A 19,854-nucleotide genomic window follows, 5' to 3' on the forward strand; every position below is an offset into this window, starting at 1 on the left:
CAGCAGTATAATCCACATGTTTTGGGTTTGTCTTCGCTTGTCCTACTGGCTGCCATTTGCAGTACGGACGGGGTTGACGACCAATCCCAGACCAAACGTTAATGAATGTTTCATCAGAGGTTAAAATGATATTCATTGGTTATGCTCGGGCTCCGATAATAAACAAACAAGCGAGTTTATACAAACAACTCCGTAGTTTACGTGCAAATCTACCTGATCTTATTTTGGCGCTGGAAACGCAGATATATTTTCTTTCTTTTGTTTTACAGTTGTAATATGAATTATTCTGAGATGTCTTCAGATGTTCCGGAAATATTGAAAGGCCTGTTTGAGTACTCCTCATCTCCTAACTGTAATGACCACGGTAAGAGACATGGGGTATTCAACCTACCTGTTCTCCCCATTCGTGTCTTGACTGCGTTTCACGTTTTATCCTGACAGATCATGGTCTTATACGAGCACTTTATTACGGAGAAAACACCATTTGAATAGCTAGATAACATTTGTTGACGGGGACCCACTAAAAGTGTCGATTTTAATTCCAAGATGCGCGTCCGTCTTAGGATGTTTGGAAAATATTGGATTTGTTAACCTGCGCAGAGAATTACTGATAAATTGATTTATATTTTACAGATTGTGTACTGTGATATGGACGTGTGTCCAAGTTATCCAAATGTGATTATTACATAACTTAAATTTACGATTAATTACGATAATTCAATCTATTGTCACGAAAGCAGAACTTTCGACAATGAGTAGTGGCCTGCATTCCTGTTCAAACTCACTATGACACGAAATGATTTTACTTGCCGATGCCGATGTACACAGTCTTTAGGCCTATGTATTTGTAAAGTCTAAATGTATTTGTGTGTGTATACATTTTCAGGCTCTTATGGGTTAAACTGTAACAAACAAAAAAAAAACCCACAACTGTCCAGGTCAAAAATGGAGAGCTGGTCAATGGTAAGGCCACCATTTGCTTCCTGCAAAACCAAGCTTGCTGTACTGACTGCCTGACAGACTGGGTTTGGATCACTTAGTCGTAGTGCCAAAAACAGTCCCTTCACCCACATAACATCACTGTATAATCTGTTTTTGTCAAGGTACAACACGTGAGAATAGAGACCAGACCTGCTTGCATCATGTGTATCCCGATATTCGCCTTCTCCCAATTCATGTTATTAACTGCCACATTGCTTATTTGCCGTTTGTGTGTGTGCATGCTCAACACGCCATATCAGCACATGCTTGGCCATGTGAGTGTGTGTGCACGAAGTCTGCGTGCAGCTCTTGGCGAACTTGTTTTTGTATTGTAAATGCGTTAGCGATCCACGAGGAGTCAAATTAACAAATCAAATTGTTATTTACTGTTTTTATTTTGTTTAAAATGACATTTATATGGAATTCTAGTACGTATCGCGAACTTTTAAAGGCTTGGATGACTGTTACTAATTGTAAGATGTTCTGATGTGTGGAATGTGTGATTGGAGGCTTTGTCTATCAGTTGCACATCCTAACCATGGCAATCGTGCACAAGGTCACTATTTTTACATATAAACTATACCTTTGACATATTTTCTGGTATGTTCGATGAGACGTGCTTATAACACTCTGGACTAACCAATGGTGAGTTAGTGTGGCGACACCCTTTTAGCGGCGGTCTGCCCGCCCATCTGTGTTTGTGATCAGAGCGTCATTCACGTTAAGCTTGAGTGACGTAGACAGTGCACGCCTGGTGTTGAGGGGGCAACTTGAATAAACAACTAAAGCAACCTGGCCGCGTGTAGAACCGGGTCAAATGCCTGTAGGATGCGGTAGAATCGGAGTCCTTTCAGTCTTAGTCATAGTGAATAAAACTCTATACTTTTACAGCTCATCACAGGGCGGATAAAATGTCAGCGGATCACATAGTAAGCGTTGCTGTGGATGAAGGCACAGCAACGCCAGTTGCGTTTCCAATAGTATTAAAGAATATAATGGAAATTTGTCCACCGAAAATATTAGAACGTGACGAAGGTAAGTCGCGGCGTTTTTCTCTCTGTGGACACGATCAAGTTTTGTGTAATGCACGCCTCATGTTACCGGCTATAATCGACGCAGCTTTACCCATTTGACTATAAAACTATGTAAACGATCGGTTTACGTCGACAGTTTATTAGACGGATGAAGGTGAAGTCTGCACGGTGATCACAAATAAGTTGTTAGTCTCATTATTGCGGGTAGGACTTATTTGCATGCGGATTTTGCGTTTCTATGGTTAGAGCAACACTAATAATACCAGCCTAATTATTATTTTTGCTTGTTTAAGGTCGTATACATTCCATAACTCGAGGGTTATGGTCCTTTGTCAGATCGTCCTCGAAAGGGGTTAGAAATATTTTATATATATATATATATATATTGGTATTTCAGAAAGTGACAAAGAGAAGCTTTCAGAAGATGAATTGGACTGTGAAGGAGTGAGTGGATTAGGACAGTCTGCAGCCTTGACTCCGGCCATCTGGGAAAAGACTATTCCCTACGATGGCAGAACCTTCCACCTTGAGTACATGGATCTGGAGGAATTTCTGATGGAGAATGGCATTCCTGCTTCTGAAGAAATCCAACAGGAGAGTTCCCAGCAGACACCTGAAGGAGCTCCCGCTGTCATCCCAAAGGCAGAACCTACCCCTTCACCTCCCGAGTCTCTTCTGCCAGTTGTGGAGTTGGACCAGTGTGAGGAAGAGGTGATCACAAGCACTGTATCAAATTCTGAAACAACAGAGACCAAAGCAGGTCAGTATAGGAAATGCAGAAGCTAAGTCTACACTTCTTAGTCAGGTTTATGCCAAAATGGAATAACATTGTTCAATAATGAACTGCAGTTATGTAACAAGAAAAACACAGTAATTTTGATAAATTAATATTTATTTTGGTTCATTCATATAGTGTGAAAATGCAGTAAATTCATTTACCCTGTCATGTTTACTCTAGTTTTCAAAGCAGAACACAGAAATAATAGACCTGACTCAAGAATAGCATTAAGAAATGACAAATGTTAGACATTCTTGTTTGTAGTTGTAAGCAAAAAAAAAAAGCAAAAAATTGCAAATTGACTATGATGACACAATTCAGGTACAACAGCAGAGGACAGGCTCACCCCAGACCCCATTCATCCAGAAGACATAGAAGTAGAGGTGAACTTTGACCCGGATCCCACTGACCTTGTTCTCTCCAGTATACCTGGAGGAGAGCTCTTCAACCCCCGCAAACATCGCTTCACCGAGGAAGATCTTAAACCACAGCCCATGATCAAGAAAGCCAAGAAAACATTTGTGCCTGAAGACAAGAAGGTAAGACAAGAAGTGTGTGTTTACATCAGATCGAAAGACCCTTTTTCTGCAAATGAGGCTTCTGTAAAAAAATTTTTGAAAAGACAGCAATATTGTCAATAACAATGATGTAATTAATTGATGTGTTAACTATAACTGTAATACATGTTGAAATTGTTCCCGCGTCATATTAATTCTTTTTGGAAATCACGTCAGGATGAGAAATATTGGCAGAGAAGGAACAAAAACAACATTGCAGCAAAACGCTCGCGAGATGCTCGGCGGCTGAAGGAGAACCAGATCACGGTCCGCGCTGCCTTCCTCGAACGCGAGAACTCCGCCCTGAGACAGGAGGTGGCTGAGCTGCGCAAGCACTTTGGACGATGCAAGAACATTGTGGCTCGCTACTTGTCCAAATACGGCCCACTGTAAAAGCCTCGCCATGGTGAGGACTAGCCAGGTGATTTGTGTTGGTGCGCCACGCAGCCAGAAGATCCACTCCTCCTCTTGACTAAGTGAAGGCCCTTTTTTATTGGAGTTGAGTTAAGCTGAGATGAATTGTGTAATAAAAACTCATAAATATGAGTAAAATTGTAGGGGAGCGATTACCTCCATGCAGAAGCAATAATGTAATACAGTATGTGATTCTGTGCTGGAGTTATTCAGCCAGCTTTCTGTAAATGTAGCTGGAATTCAAGCTAAATAAATGATAATGCAACCTGGTAAATGGAGGATAAAGTAATTCTCGGAATATTGGGTGGCTTCATGTTGCCACTCATTTACAATTTGGAATTACAGAAATATTTTGAATTGAATGCTTTAAAAACAATAGCGGTAAGAATGTTTTATGCAATACTATGAGACAAAAAAGACAAGCGGGCGAGTGTCACGACGCATGTGAATGATATAAGCAAGATGGTCATGTTTCCTGTGGATACTGAATTTTTTTGTAGGCTTGTGTTCATGATAATTGTCTCTTCAGGGCATGTGTATACTTTTTTCAATGTACCAAGAGTGATGTAGCCTTTTTACCTTACATAGGCTATTTTTATTTTGGGGAACATAGAGTTGGGATAATCTTTTGGTCAAAGAGATTTCTCAAGAAAGAATGGTGGTGATTAGGAACAGGAGGCCATGGCAGCAGGCTGTTTTGAATATTCATTTCGCACTTTGTTTTGATAGTGTCACCCCCTCAGGCTCCTTGGTGTTTGGTTATACGTTTGTCTATGTGTGAGTGTGTGTTCGTATCACTCGTCTCTTGTCTCTTTATCGCATATGTTATGTTGTCTCATCAGTGTATTTATATTTAATTAAGTGTGCATGTTGTCTACATTTTCTGTCAGTCTGATTTCAGTCCTGTCTTGTTTACCGTAGTGTTATTAATAAAAGTTACATATTGAATAGATGCTCTCTGCTCAGCATCCCCTTTCCTCGGACCGCTACAGATAGATTGTTATATCTGTATCTAGGCTAATAAAGTACTAGGAAGCTGAACTTGTTCATTATTCAAGAATATCAGAAAGTAAACATGTACAGAAGCATTGTAATCTTTCATCTTTCTTTGTATTGTGACCAGATTGACTCTGAATGAATTAGTCCAAAGTCTGTAGTATTTAACAAAGTATTATTTTAAAGATGAATTTTTGTACTAATAAAAAGAATATTAGAATACCCAGTGATCTTAATATAAAATATTGACAATATTGGAGTTTTCAATATTATTTAAATCCAGGTCCCATTCACTGAACACCTTGCAATAGAGGTTAATCAATCCTATGTGAGAGAATTGTGATTAATCCGAAGAACATGAAAAAAATGTACTTTATATGTAGTCTTAGAATTTGCAAGGCTCTACATTTTCTTTGCTCGCTCTGGGATCCACAGGTGTGCATAGGCATAGTAATAACACATTACACATGAGTGTGTTCACTGTGAATTCAGCCATATATATTAATTTATATTGGTTTTTATGTGCTTCAAATGTACTTTTAAAGCAGATAATTCCATTATGAAATATAACCTGGTTATCTCAAGTTCAGTTGAATATTATGTATGGTAAATTCATGTGAACATGCTCAGTAATAGTCAAAAATATCAATGTTTCGTTTTGACAATATTTTATCAGTTATCTCCACCATCTTCTTGGTCCTTTTGTGTCCGCTATAGTACAAATTCATTAAAGAAAATAGAGTAAAAGTGAAGTTGTAAAATGAAGTGAAGTTGAACATGATCTAATAATTTTATTTAAATGCTAACGTCTTACTTAAATTTGAAGCCAAGGCTTAATTTTCAAAAAGGAAAAACATGTCATGGACAATAAAGGGGCTGTATTACTTTCTGTGTTCTCCACATTTTCTTCAGCATCTGTTGCTGAATTAGTCTAATTTGTGGGAAATTATGATGAATTTTTAGCTTTTTGAATTCTAAACTGGTGTAGCATTAGAGCATTACAACAGGCAAAAGAAAAATCTGTAGTAAACAGTTCCAAGTAGCTACTGTCAAAATATCATACGTTCTAGGCAGAATAAAAGTCTGCATCAAAAATATCCACAAAATTCATAATACATATTTGTGTTATTAACAGTGACAAACTTCAGTGATGGACTAAAAACAAAGTTTTATTAATTACATTGTTAAAGCAGTACAAAAAACCTTTTACAGAAAATAATGTTGAAACCACATATGAAGGGTCATCTTCAACACTGCTTCAAGCCTTCACCTCTTTTTAAAGCCGTATTTTTTTCTCTCATAAAAGAGATCAGTCTTTGAGCTACCAAGGTTCACGATCTTGGGGCAGCCATCTCGCTGTGTAAAAGAAAGACAGACATTTTAGAAACCAACATACGCCACACATACTTTTACAAACTTGGTATTCTCATCAAACAAAACCAAATTTAAATTCTAGTATAAGCATACAATATGTGCTTTAAGCTTTAACAAGCTTCTTGCAGAGAAATAACTGAATAATTGACATATTTAATAATTCACACCTTTAATAATGTACTCACATCTTTTTCCTGTATGGTGCATTCCTTGCAGTAGTAAGCATCTGACACACCTGGGCCTCCGCATATTACACAACGTCCTTGGTAGGACCCATAGTTACATTCATCACATATACGTACAAGTGTGCACGGCCTGACATAAGAATCACATATGACGCATTTTCCGTCACCTAGAAAGCAGGATAAAAATTATATGAGCCAATGTGAAAGATTTTAAAAGTTAAAAACAATCTTTATATGTCAAGACCCGTTCCACTACTTTCACATAGTAAACTATTTGTACACCATGTCAATCACCATGTTATAAATGTGTATAACAATACCATAATTGCATATGTTGCAGTCTACTTAGGTAAGATACATAGATATAATTTTAGTAAAGTGTGCATATGTGTGTGTATATATATATATATATATATATATATATATATATATATATATACACACACACATATGCACACTTTATAATATATATATATATATATATATATATATATATATATATATATATATATATAAATAATATTGTGACCATACTACTATAATCACCATGTCATTATTACTCTGATATCACAAGGAGCTGAAAACATACTCATTAATACATTGTGTCAGCTTTGTTCCAGATAACAAATCAACAAATGGCTTCTTTGCACATAAAAAGTTTAATTAGACAAGAGAGAGAACATATTTGCATTGCAGAAATGTTTTATGTGTTTGATTCAATCTGTAAATGTTTTTCTTAACCACTAATGGATCTTTCACTTACATTTCTCACAAAGTCTTCCAATGGCTGTAAAAAGGGGGAAAATGCAAAAGAGTTCATTATATAAAAAAACTGACTACCAGAGCAAAAGAACAACTAATAACATTCGCGGCATCTTTATATTCTATGATTAGTTATTTATAGAGAACGAACATGATAAGTTATAGCCCAAGTAATGTCAGGCTATTCTCGAGCAGACCCAGAGCAGACTGTTAACAAAGCTATAGGCATATTTCAGGCTCGCTTTCAAATCATCTAGCAAATAAGAATATCGAGAAGATACTCAGAGAAGATGGGGACATGGTGATCCCCCCCCCGATTCAATAAACACTAAGCTACAAATAGCAAAATGAAATGACGTAAAGTGCAAGAATGTCTAACATCTTCGCATTATGAACTCTTTATTCATTATATCTTTATTCATTATTGTAAACTCCCAGGGCACCTGAATGTCCCAGCTCACACTTGATGATCCCCAAATCTCTGCGAGAGCTGCCTTTGTAATTGAGCTGTTCGGCTAGGCTGCTACATAGATCACATAGGTTGGCTAGCTAGCTGATTAACTTATCTATAAACACCACCAACGCCCAAAAATATGTAATTATTTTATATTCATTTACAATAACATTTCAAAATATATCTTAGTTAAAATAGCTAGAATACTGATAAACTGCAGTGGATCTACAATACAGTAAACTAGCAAGATTGTGGATCCTGCAATGTGACAAAGTAGCAGGATAGCTACTTAGCTACTTCCAAATTTCCACATTTTTCAAATGCAAGTTGCTAACTAGTTATCTTGCTAGCAATACGAAACCTGTCAGAAATAGCATCCATCTGTAGACAGAAAATCTTACCGACACCGGCTTGCTTCCTACAAAAGATTAAGTCAGGATGATGTTTTGCCATTGTCTGTTAGCTAACCAAGTTAGCCTAGCCTCCACGCCAACTTAACGTTATAGCGTAACCTCTGAACTTTACCCGAAGGCTTCTTCTCCAAAAAGCGGGTATGCGCATAGCGCCCCCTACTGCGCCCCTAGTGCACATTCAGTCCAAAATGAACCGCAAGTTTGAGAAATTATTAAAAGTAGCAAAGGAAATCGTGGGAAAGTATTAGTCGTGGAAAAGTATTAGTATTTCATGCATCTAAACCAGCATCATGGACCATTTATGGACCATGCATGAAATCATCCATAATTGTATATCCTTTGGATTTTAACTCAGAAGATCCAGCTTAAGCGGTCATAATTATTTAATTCTCTTCCCAGACTCGAATTATATCATGCCAAGTTTTAATCCTCAAATTTGTTACGGTCATGTTTTGAAAGGTGTGTGTGTGTGTGTGTGGGGGGGGGGTGTTTTATGGTTAGTTAGTTTTTTTTTTATAACAAATTATCTGATCAGTTAAGTAATGAGGTTTATGACCTTCCCCTGTCATCACTGATTCTGCCCTCCGTCCAGCCACCGTTGACAATCATCACCGAGGACCACCACAAGGCGATTCAACATTAGAGTACTTAAGGCTGCTGGTGAGCACCATCCATCAGTCACGCATCTTAGCATGAGAAAGAACGACATTTGGCACTGAATAATCATGGTTACTGATTTCATATACAAATACTGAAAAAATAAACCTTCCCCCCATCAACACCTTGAGCAGTTATAGCAGAGTCTCTGAGTTATAGGCGTTAAGGTGCGACGTCATTTTCAAGCGTCACATCTTTGTCAGTGAACAAAATGGCAACCTACTGCTTGACTGTCGCCCGGCTTCAGGTAATTGAAGAAAATATGTATTCCAGAGCTTAACCAAACACGTTTCATAGTCTAAAAATCGATTAATGTAGACAATTTCTATCTATAAAAGGTTTTGGTACACTATCTCAAGAGATAACGAATGAGACCTCGTCAATACTTCCCAGGTCATCGCTTCCAAGGATGTTGGCCACAAGCTAGCTTGGTTGCTAAGTTGAATGCGCGAAGGATACTTGTGATTCCTATGCGGTTGATGCAAAATGAGAAAACCATTCATGTAAAATAGGTCTGGGTGTTAAGAAATGTTATGTTTTGCGTATTCCAAACAGTGGGTTGGTGTTTTATTTGCAAGGTTAACACAAGGTTAAAATAAGCTTTAGAGCATAGCAACCACGTATGGCGGTGGCTCTGTTAAGTGTGCCGTTCATCCAGCAAAACAGCAGCTAAAGTTAGCACAGTGTGGCCGAAAGGTGAGGTTTCTTAAGATAAAGCACAATAATGACTTCTTAAAGTAATGAGCCTACTGAAATCATGTGTTTTATTTTAGCATTTCGCTGTTTTTGTTTCGCACTAAGACCTATCGATAGTGTGTAAGACTTAATTTTCCCTTTAATTTCTTCAGTCTTGTTGCTTTTTAATTTCTCTGGAAAGTAGTAGCTACTGAAGTTAAAGTAACAATGGGAAATCTTCATTTGCCACAGTTTGTGTCATGAAACTTTAAATTTTAGGCTTAATATGTGCACCATGATCCATTCATATAATAATATATTGTTCATTTAAAGAAAAATGTCTATTTTACCAGCTTGCACTGGGGCATGGCGCCCGACGACTACATGTGTCGGCGGCCCTTAGTGCTAAGGCGAAGGTATCCATGAGCCGCTTTGAGCCCAGCTCCTTCATCAACTATGAGAAACTCCAATCAAATGTCAACATTGTTCGCAAAAGGTCAGGCTGCTCCACCAGCTTCCAGCTTTGTGTTTGTTTTTCCTCGCTTATCAGTGTGACTGTTTTACTACCACTCTCACTATTGATTTGCCCGCTCTTGGTTGACTTTACTGCTTTTTCCTACCTAATAAAGTATTATTGGAAAAGTTATAAATACTACATCAACGTGATCTGTTTGTCTCAACTAGGCTTAACAGGCCACTCACCCTGTCAGAGAAGATCGTGTATGGCCATCTGGATAACCCAGAAGGTCAGGAAATTGCTCGAGGACGTACATATTTGCGCCTGCGGCCGGACCGAGTGGCCATGCAGGATGCCACTGCACAGATGGCCATGCTGCAGTTCATCAGCAGTGGGCTGCCTAAAGTAGCTGTGCCATCTACCATCCACTGTGACCACCTTATCGAGGCTCAGGTAGGAGGAGCCCAGGACCTGCAGAGAGCTAAGGTAAGCGTGAGACAGAAGGCTCCTGTTGCACCTTAATGAAATCTGAGCAATTTCTGCTGTACAAGAGCAGCTGGGTCTAAGCATGCAAATGTACACTGTTATTAAGGTGGTTGGTAGAAAGTGCTTGGGTGATTACCAGATTCATATTCTAATTGTCTCAGCTGTGATTGGGCAAATTTGGTTTTGTCATTAATATAGCAAATTCTCTCAGTCTATAGTTAGCGTGTAGTTTGAGAAACATGAGCAAATGATGCATGGTTTCTATCTCTCCCCTCCCATTGCATGGTATAGGAAGTGAATCAAGAGGTTTATAACTTCCTTGCCAGTGCCGGGGCTAAATATGGTGTGGGTTTCTGGAAGCCAGGTTCTGGAATCATCCATCAGGTACTGTAAAGTGGCTTCTAATAGTGGTGACCACTGGAAAAGCCCTTAAAATACCTTAAAATATCCAAGTGTGTTCACCTTTGTGAATCAGAATTTTTAAATCCTTCTTTCAGATTATTCTGGAAAACTATGCCTACCCTGGAGTAATGCTGATAGGTACAGACTCCCACACACCTAATGGTGGTGGACTGGGTTCTATCTGCATTGGAGTTGGTGGAGCTGATGCTGTCGATGTCATGGCAGGAATTCCATGGGAGCTTAAGTGTCCCAAAGTGAGTAGACATATTTCATATTCAGAGTAGCTGCCATTGTTGAGTTCACATCAATTCACATCCATGGTCATTTTAATGCTCTAATTTAAATCCTTCAACATCAGTCTATATGAATTCTTTGTCCAGGTCATTGGTGTGAAGTTGACGGGCATGCTGTCAGGTTGGACCTCACCAAAGGACATAATCCTGAAAGTGGCTGGCATCCTGACCGTAAAAGGAGGCACTGGTGCCATTGTGGAATACCATGGGCCTGGAGTGGACTCCATCTCCTGTACTGGTGAGGATTCCCACAGTAACGATTAGGCGCACCTTAGACTTGGTTTCATTGGCTTTCTTTTTACATGGATCTTTTCTCCTTATAATTTAGGAATGGCAACAATCTGTAATATGGGTGCTGAAATTGGAGCCACTACCTCTGTTTTCCCCTACAATCACCGCATGAAAGCATACCTGGAGAAAACAGGCCGTGGAGGTTGGTGGTTGTATACATGCTATAAGAAGAAAAATTGGTCCAATCATCTACTTGATCTTTTCATAGTTTCTTTTCTTGGTTCTCAGAAATTGCTGCTTTAGCTGATGAGTACAAGGATCTCCTGGTCCCAGACACTGGCTGTGAATATGACCAGCTGATTGAGATCAACCTGAATGAGGTGTGGACTACACCCCCACCAACATCATATACCATTTCTCTATTACAATAAAAAAAAAATATTAGTTCTTACATAATGTAATTAGATAAGGATAGTCAAGTTTTTTTTTGTTTGTTTTTTTAGGATGGACTTGCAAAGGGGAAATGTACAAAAATAATAAAAAATCTACAGCAGTGAAATAGTGAAAAATAATATTTGATTTAAATATCCTTAACTGTCTAGTTTTTGGTCATGGTAAAACTTGAGTAAGTGTTCTGCCTGTAAATGTTGACCTTTGCTGATTTTTACTGTTATAACCTCTTGCAGCTGACCCCACACATCAATGGTCCCTTTACCCCTGACCTAGCTCACCCAGTCTCAAGCATTGGATCTGTAGCAGAGAAAAATGGGTGGCCCCTGGAGGTTAAAGTTGGTGGGTACCACCAGAGGTCCACTGACTTACTCAAGCTTATACAGCTTGATATAAAATGATAATCACTTTCTAAAACTGTAACACCAAACTGTTGCTATGAATACACATATGTTTTGTGTCATTGGCATGTTTTATGTTCACCAACATCTCAGGTCTGATTGGAAGCTGCACCAACTCCAGTTATGAAGACATGGGAAGAGCTGCCTCTCTGGCCAAACAGGCTCTTGACAAGGGACTCAAATGCAAGGCCAAATTCACAATCACTCCTGGCTCAGAGCAGATCCGTGCCACTATTGAAAGAGATGGTTATGTAAGTACAATTTCTTCTTTTAGAGACATATTTAAAATCACACTGATTTATGACTTATAACCATATGTAGATGTATGCATGTATGGAGACTGAGTATGAGAACGCTGTTAGTATGCTCACCATCAGATGCATTATTGGGTAGCTCCATGAGCGAGTTGATGGAGTTGACTGAAGTTTAGAATTGTTTTTTCTGGTTGCAGTCTAAGATCTTCAATGATGTTGGAGGGGTTGTCCTGGCCAATGCATGTGGACCATGCATTGGACAGTGGGACAGGTAATTAGAAATCACCCATATGTGTGTGTGAATATATAATTGTGAATTTAAACAAAAAAGAAATGTTCTGATTCATGTAATGTTTTATGCATTTGCAATTAATACTGGTATTTTTTTAATGTTCCCCAGACGAGATGTTAAGAAGGGAGAGAAAAACACTATTGTCACGTCATTTAACAGAAACTTTACAGCTAGAAATGATGCTAACCCTGCCACCCACGCATTTGTCACATCTCCAGAGGTACTAGGCTGGTGGTCTCATTTGAAAAAAGGCTAAATTTTTTTGTGTGAACCCTTTTGCTATTTTCTTTCATGTTGTCTTTATTTCTTTCTTGACTGATTCATTGCCATAGATAGTCACTGCTCTTGCCATTGCTGGCACACTGAATTTCAACCCTGAGACGGACTTCCTGACCGCTGCCAACGGAGAGAAGTTCAAGCTGCAGCCCCCCACAGGTGACGAGTTGCCTGCCCGTGGCTTTGACCCTGGCCAAGACACATACCAGCACCCTCCAGCAGATGGTGTGAGCCTGCGAGTGGATGTCAACCCACAGAGCAACCGCCTGCAGCTGCTGGAGCCCTTCGACAAGTGGCATGGCGGAGACCTGGAGGACCTGCAAGTGCTCATAAAGGTGTCGTGCACAAGTGGTGCATTTGGTTGGGTGTGGCCTTCAGCTCCCACTTTTCTCCAAATGACCTCTGACCTCCTGTCTTTTTCAGGTCAAAGGTAAATGCACCACAGACCACATCAGCGCAGCTGGGCCCTGGCTAAAATTCCGTGGTCATCTGGACAACATCTCCAACAACCTGCTCATCGGAGCTGTCAACATTGAAAATGATGGTGTCAATAAGATCCGCAACCAGCTGAGTGGAGAATTTGGTTGTGTTCCTGATGTGGCTCGAGACTACAAGGCAAGAGCTTTTTCTGATGATTTCTTTCCATTATTTTCTATGGATTGCCTAGACAGCTTGTTCCATCAGCATAATCTGATTCATATACCAGACATATATATCAGACTTGCCAAACATCTAGGCAGTATTGCTACATAAAAGGACATGTTCTTTAACTATAGTTGTTTAACAGCTTTCAACAGTTTAGTAGCTCATGATGTAAAAAAAATGGTTGTGCTTCTCAATTCCCTGTAGAGGAATGGTGTGTCATGGGTTGTGGTGGGAGATGAGAACTACGGTGAGGGATCTAGCAGAGAACACGCTGCCCTTGAGCCCAGACATCTAGGAGGCAGGGCTATTATTGTCAAGAGCTTTGCCAGAATCCATGGTGAGCAAGTGGAATAATTTTTACCTCTAAAACGATTTTCTGACTCCCTCGTTTTTATCTCTGTTCCCTTATCAAATGTTGATATTAAACAGGTTTCTATATCAGCTTTTATTAGCACTTCAAGCTATTGTTTTGACATCCTTCATCTCTTTACAGAAACTAACTTGAAAAAGCAAGGCCTGCTTCCTCTTACCTTTGCTGACCCTGCTGATTATGACAAAATCCGTCCAGATGATAAAATATCTATCACAGGTCTAAAGACTTTTGCCCCTGGAAAGGTGAGGAGTGTCTTTCATCAGCCAGCTTGTATGTACTCTGTGGGGAAATTTACTTTAATCTTTTATTGCCGTTTGCTTTGGTTTCATGTCTGTTCTGTGTTGTCATTATTGTCTAAACATAGTCTTGGTGTACACTGCCACTTTATTACATGTCATGAAGGTATACATTTAGAACATACAGCCCATCTGTTGTCATGCACAGTTTTTGTTTACTTTAAAATTAAACTCTTAATAGAATAAATACTATAGAATATAGACTTATAGAAGTCAGATTTCAGCAACTTTGATGGTGCTGCTGCTGAGAATGAAACAGCACCTGAATAATATCAAGTGCTGCAAGGTGGTGGGAAAATTGTGCTAGAGATTGTGCATAGATTCTAATTAGTCAGTGGTATCTTGATATTTTGTCATAACATCCCTGGTAAAGAACAAAAGGAATGACTGTTTTTTTGTGTCTCTGTACACCTCCAGCCTCTACAGGCCGTGATCAAACACAGAGATGGTAGCAAGGAGACCATCGTGCTGAACCACACTTTCAATGAGACTCAGATTGAATGGTTTCAGGCAGGCTCTGCCCTAAACAGGATGAAGGAGCTGCAGAAGTAAAAAGAAATTCCCGAGGAGGAGGAGCTTCCTGATGAGAGGGAGGAGTCTGATATCAACCAGAGTGATCATATTTGGGACAGGAGTAAACACACTCCTATGTAAAGCATCCCATCTGATTGACTTAAGTGCCCAATTAAACAAACAAAACCGTAGAAAAGTCGTCCAAATATATAAATTGATACAGAAGCACATTTTAAGTTGCATTAAATTTCTGTTGTTCAACCACTAACATTTTTGGATGGTTTAATTTGAAGATCTATGTTTTGGTTCCTCGGTTATCACAAAATGGCTTAAAAATGATTGGTTATGTGTCCTGCCTTTTTATTGCTTATCACATCATATATATACACTGCAATGTGTATACTAGTGTTCTGTAGTCTGCTGTGGTATCTGGTGTTATCCAGGTACAACAGTGATGTGTGCCGTATTGCCACAGTGTTCATTATTGTCTAAACAGTTTTGCTGGAAGGTGGAGACCTGGCTGTCTGTGTTCTCTCATACTAATACCTTCTTGCCTGTATATACGATCAGTACTTGTGCTTCACGTGACAAATCTCAAAATATTTGAAAGAATGCTTATTTATTAATGTCAGACACATTCAAATATGCATTAATTTCTGTCCTTAGCTATTGATTAAAGATCTAAATGAAAACCTCTTGTTTTGAGTTTTTTTTTTTTTAGCACAAAATTTGAGAAGGTGGGCGGGTTGTTTTGTTTTTTAACACCTTGTGTGAAACCCTGGGCCTATATGCTCTAGAATGCTGGAATTGAGAGCTTTTCAGCCAAATGTGATGATAATGCTAATACAAGGGGATGCACTTGTACTCTTCCATAGTACAAATTAATCACTCAAATGGTTATTTGGATTCTGTTTCTCTCATAATATGGGGAGTGTTGATGAGAAAGGTTTTTCAACTAGCATCGTTATTAGAAAATTATAGCAACATGCATTTATTGCCATTAGGGTATAACACTTTTTGGCTCAAGACAGGTTACAGAATTGATTTCTTATATAAACAGAAGAAAGGCTCAGGCTTCTGTATGTGGTGACTCGTCTGTATTTACTTGTCATGAGGACCCCTGTCGTTCATCTCGACTGTCAGTAAGATTGTGAGGAGCGATCCAGATCAAACGTCCTCCGACGCCGCCGTCGTCTTTCCCGCCTCCTCTTCCGTCCCCCCGTGCGGTAGGCTCCGTCTTCGTCTTGCGTGAACCAAAATAACGGGCTTGTCGGCCATGGATATCAGGGTCCGCTTCGGACATATGAACTGCATGATCGATTGCCTTACTGCAATGTAACGATTCTAACTCGGTTCCGCTGCTGACCGAACATAGGCCTATTACGCCCACAGACGCAAAAAAAATAAATACATACGGTAAGAGGTAAGAGCCAGGTTTGAACGTTATTTTTCGATTTCTAGAGTAGCTGGTTTTTTTGCGTAAGCTAGCGGTCTCATTATACTGTTATCGGTAAATAAAAAATATGGTGGTTTTATAACGCAGTGGTATTTACAGAACGAATGGAGGGAGGAACAGTTCCATGTCATTTGCCGCAGTTTATGGTGTTAAGTTGGCATTTGTGTGGCTGTTCGTTTAAATGCAACATGATTTCTGTCAAAATGTAACATTAACATACTAGGTTGCTGCTGTAGTCCTTAAGACACTTAATCTATCCATATGACAAAAAACCAGCTACTAATTTTCATTAAAGAACGATCTTCACATGTCCGTTGTTCTGGATTATCTTTTAATACCCATACTAAATACCCATATATATTGACCAGCTCTTTAGGAAATAAAACCTCTTCTAAACCACAAGATTAAATGTTCTGTTGAGGCTGACCAAACTGGTGTTAGAAATCTTTTGTTGTTTTTTTGGTTTGTTTCCAGCCCCAGAAGCCTGTGGGTTCAGAGGGGGTTAATTGCTCTAAGTGATGGCTGATTCAGATTCCTCATCCAAGCCCCCACTGCACTGTCCCCACACTCCCCTCTCACTGTCATTCCCCTTCCTGAGAGAAGGCAGTCGTGTTTGGGAGAGGAAACCACCACAGCCTGGGGAGCTGCCAAGTCCGCTTCCCACCCGGCGCAATCGCACATATTCAGCGTAAGTCAGAGCAAGTTGTAGCACAGTGTTTGGGGGGGGGGGGCTCCTGTGTTTGAATGCATATTATCATAGCATCCTAAGTCTTGAAGTGTGTGCTGCTTGTGCATTGAGGGGGAACTTTGCTTTGCTGTTTATATATGTGTTTTCATTTCCTTTTCTTGCGTTTCATCTCCACACTTGTTAAGTACGGTGAGGGCCAGATCTGGACAGGTTTTCAAGGGGGTCTGCAAGAATTTCTCCAGGTCCCAGGGACATGGTTTTATCCGTCCTTCTAACGGGGGAGAGGACATTTTTGTTCACATCTCAGAGTAAGTGTCACTCCTTAGCACACTCAAAGGTAATATAATGAACAGAGCATATACTGCAGTGCGCAGGTTACTTGCTTAGTTACTGAATTTTAAATGTAATGTAATAACATGCATTCTCACTCATCAGCATTGAGGGTGAATATGTACCAGTAGAGGGAGATGAAGTGACCTACAAAGTGTGTCCTGTTCCTCCCAAGAACCTGAAGCTTCAGGCTGTAGAGGTGGTCATCACCAGCCTTACACCGGGGAGCAAGCATGAGACCTGGTCCGGACAAATAATCAGCTCCTAGCTCAGAACGGCAGAGCTGACAGAATGAAGAATGGACATTTGGGCTGTAAGGGTTCTGACACAGGAGAGGGTGAAGGCATATGGAGCAAAAAATAGCTGAAGGGTTTAAACAAACACCTAAAAGAGAGCTAATGAGGACAGTGACCTAATGAGTTTGAAATGTGTTATGCATAAGTAGGTTATGGATGGAAATGGGAATTAGGGTTATGTAATTTCTGTTTCTTAGCTCGACAAATGTGTGGTAAAAGCAACTTCTAGTGAGAGCTGCTTGGAATTTACTGGAGTCAGTTTAGCAAAGTCAACTGAACTTTGGGGCAGTATCAGTTACAAACACTGACTAAAAGTGTCCTTTAGGTTAGTGTTGTTTCTGTCTTGATGGATGTTATGTATTTATTTCTGTATTTATTTTTATTAGTTAAAAAAAGCAGATTTTGGTATTTACATGCACTCAAACCTAGAGAGTGTGACTTACATTTCACACACTACTGGATAACCAAAATTTAAACAGTGGTCCATAGATTAATAATAATAGTTATCAAACAATAGTTATAATAGGAATTATGTCAAATTGAGTTTCTGTAATAAAAGCAGTTTTGCATAACCTACAGTCTTGCCAGTGGAAACCTGTTGTTTATTAAGAACCCTGTAAAAGCTCACAAACCTGATTCTTCTGACAAAGGGATGTTTATTTTTTTACATCAGTCTGTCATTGTCCTTTTGTCTGTAACTACATTGACTTGTCGGGTACTGTGCAGACGCAGCTGTCTGAAGTAACTTTTGCATATTAGTGTGACGGTATGTAGGTGCTCCCTGGAAAGTAATACTGATAATATGCATTTTGAGAACTCAGATTTGAAGAGCTTTGGTTTAAAAATCCATATAATTGGTAATTTCAAAGCAGATGTAAAAAAAAAAAAAAAAAAGAAACACATGATTCAACAGCTGAAGGGTTAAATAAAATAATATACACATAACACTAGAAAAGAAAAAGTTGCTTATAAAATGAAATAAAGGATTTGCATCATCAATGAAGATGATGAAGGTAATGAGAAAAGTTTCCTTGGAAGATCATATGCAGAGTAATAAATGAGTAAGAGGTACGGTTTAAAATGAATAGACAGGAAGATTTATATTCTGATCTATGAGGATGTAAAAAAATATCATTGTCATCATTTTTCAAGTTGGAGTTTATCAACAACAGATGAGCTGCATTAATATTTTAAGCCCAATACTCAAATCCAAACCTCCTCGTAATAGGGCCTCAATGTCATTTATTTCCTTGCTAGAGTGTGAGAAACTTATTGTGGACACACCACATTAAATGTTTAAAGGGTTAAAAGGGTTCAAAGTGCAATCTCTTTGCACTGAGAGTGAAAAACATAATAAAACATGCTCACACTATCCTGAGAACTATAAATGTCACCAGTTTATAGTGATTTAAGAAAATTAGCCATACCACTGAACACGGGATCACATTATATGACTGCTATAATTTGCTTCATTCAGTGGCAGTGCTATAACATTAATCATCTGTCCACAAATGATAATAATATTATTACATTACCACAAATAAAACAAGTTAACGAGACACTCATTTTCACACATTCCAAGTCAGGTCTGATTTTCCGTCCATGACAGCCGCTGCACATGAGGGTTCTCTTAACTCTGGAGTAGCAGACCATGAAGCTTTATTATCTTTTAAACAGTACCATGCGCTTTGGGAAAGTGAAAAACTCTTTGTCAGTGTCTTTCACACTTCCTCTAACTCTTTTAAACATTAATACGACACTGAATGAAGCATGTGTACAGTGCACGTCATAGCTTGATTATTAGGAACAACTGACTAGAACATTTTAGCATGTTAGAATGTTCAAATCTTTTCTCAGGAAGTACTCTTTATGATACATTCCACTGACCAGTGTATTCTGTATGTCATTTATGTTTGTGATTCTAATAAATAATAAACTGATCCCTCATTGGATGGATGTTTACATAGAGCAAACATGCTTTATGTTGACTTTATGGATGTATGTTTACTCAGAGACAATGCTAATACTTTGAACAACAGCAAAGTTTTTGCGTTTTTTCCTGTTATGTTGATAGGTGACTTTACAGTACAGTCTTTGTGTTACTGGACAGTAAAGTGTTGTGTGTCATTTCGGGACATCCTGTACTCCAGGATTTTGGTTTGGGTTGGACAGTGGATTTGAAATGACATTTAAAGGTTAAAGTACAGATTGCATTACTGTGAGGACATTATAGCTATACAGGGTGAACCATATAGGTAATCTCAGCCCTTTTTATACATAACTCTAAGGTTGGGAGAGGCACATTCTCTTCAGTAAAAGCAGAAATAACATACTGTAATACTACTCTATTAAAGGTAGACATCAAGCATTCAGGAATGCTCTACAGTTAATCTTTTGCCTGGTGTGCAGGTGTGTTTACGTGTGAAAGAATTGCT

General features: G+C 39.0%; 4 protein-coding genes across 7 annotated transcripts; 3 read left to right on the top strand and 1 right to left on the bottom strand.

The window, feature by feature from the left end:
• Positions 1-130: 130 nt before the first annotated feature.
• Positions 131-4,805, top strand: tefa (TEF transcription factor, PAR bZIP family member a). 2 transcript variants are annotated; one of them, XM_077000366.1, is made up of 4 exons: positions 131-364; positions 2,413-2,775; positions 3,115-3,332; positions 3,528-4,805. In XM_077000366.1, the coding sequence occupies exons 1-4, from the start codon at positions 277-279 to the stop codon at positions 3,741-3,743; spliced, it is 885 nt and encodes a 294-aa protein (XP_076856481.1). In that variant the 5' UTR covers positions 131-276; the 3' UTR covers positions 3,744-4,805. The 2 variants fall into 2 exon arrangements, with proteins under 2 accessions (XP_076856481.1, XP_076856480.1); XM_077000365.1 differs by lacking the exon at positions 131-364 and adding an exon at positions 1,625-2,016.
• A 1,106-nt stretch (positions 4,806-5,911) lies between these two features.
• phf5a (PHD finger protein 5A) lies at positions 5,912-8,070 on the bottom strand. The gene is made up of 4 exons (XM_077000367.1): positions 7,937-8,070; positions 7,083-7,106; positions 6,320-6,486; positions 5,912-6,116 (listed from the first exon to the last, which is right to left on the bottom strand). The coding sequence occupies exons 1-4, from the start codon at positions 7,986-7,988 to the stop codon at positions 6,027-6,029; spliced, it is 333 nt and encodes a 110-aa protein (XP_076856482.1). The 5' UTR covers positions 7,989-8,070; the 3' UTR covers positions 5,912-6,026.
• Positions 8,071-8,695: 625 nt separating this feature from the next.
• aco2 (aconitase 2, mitochondrial) lies at positions 8,696-15,341 on the top strand. The gene is made up of 17 exons (XM_077000364.1): positions 8,696-8,852; positions 9,634-9,776; positions 9,965-10,223; positions 10,515-10,607; positions 10,721-10,879; positions 11,006-11,156; positions 11,247-11,351; positions 11,438-11,529; positions 11,836-11,941; positions 12,094-12,251; positions 12,452-12,525; positions 12,655-12,766; positions 12,879-13,157; positions 13,246-13,437; positions 13,672-13,804; positions 13,961-14,082; positions 14,554-15,341. The coding sequence occupies exons 1-17, from the start codon at positions 8,817-8,819 to the stop codon at positions 14,686-14,688; spliced, it is 2,349 nt and encodes a 782-aa protein (XP_076856479.1). The 5' UTR covers positions 8,696-8,816; the 3' UTR covers positions 14,689-15,341.
• A 385-nt stretch (positions 15,342-15,726) lies between these two features.
• csdc2a (cold shock domain containing C2, RNA binding a) lies at positions 15,727-18,317 on the top strand. 3 transcript variants are annotated; one of them, XM_077000370.1, is made up of 4 exons: positions 15,727-15,875; positions 16,580-16,793; positions 16,979-17,101; positions 17,229-18,317. In XM_077000370.1, the coding sequence occupies exons 2-4, from the start codon at positions 16,624-16,626 to the stop codon at positions 17,389-17,391; spliced, it is 456 nt and encodes a 151-aa protein (XP_076856485.1). In that variant the 5' UTR covers positions 15,727-15,875; positions 16,580-16,623; the 3' UTR covers positions 17,392-18,317. The 3 variants fall into 3 exon arrangements, with proteins under 3 accessions (XP_076856485.1, XP_076856484.1, XP_076856483.1); XM_077000369.1 differs by having other exon boundaries at positions 15,784-16,065; XM_077000368.1 differs by having other exon boundaries at positions 15,785-16,072.
• The last annotated feature ends 1,537 nt before the right edge of the window (positions 18,318-19,854 follow it).

Source organism: Brachyhypopomus gauderio, chromosome 3 (assembly GCF_052324685.1).
Source record: "Brachyhypopomus gauderio isolate BG-103 chromosome 3, BGAUD_0.2, whole genome shotgun sequence".
NCBI lineage: Eukaryota > Metazoa > Chordata > Actinopteri > Gymnotiformes > Hypopomidae > Brachyhypopomus > Brachyhypopomus gauderio.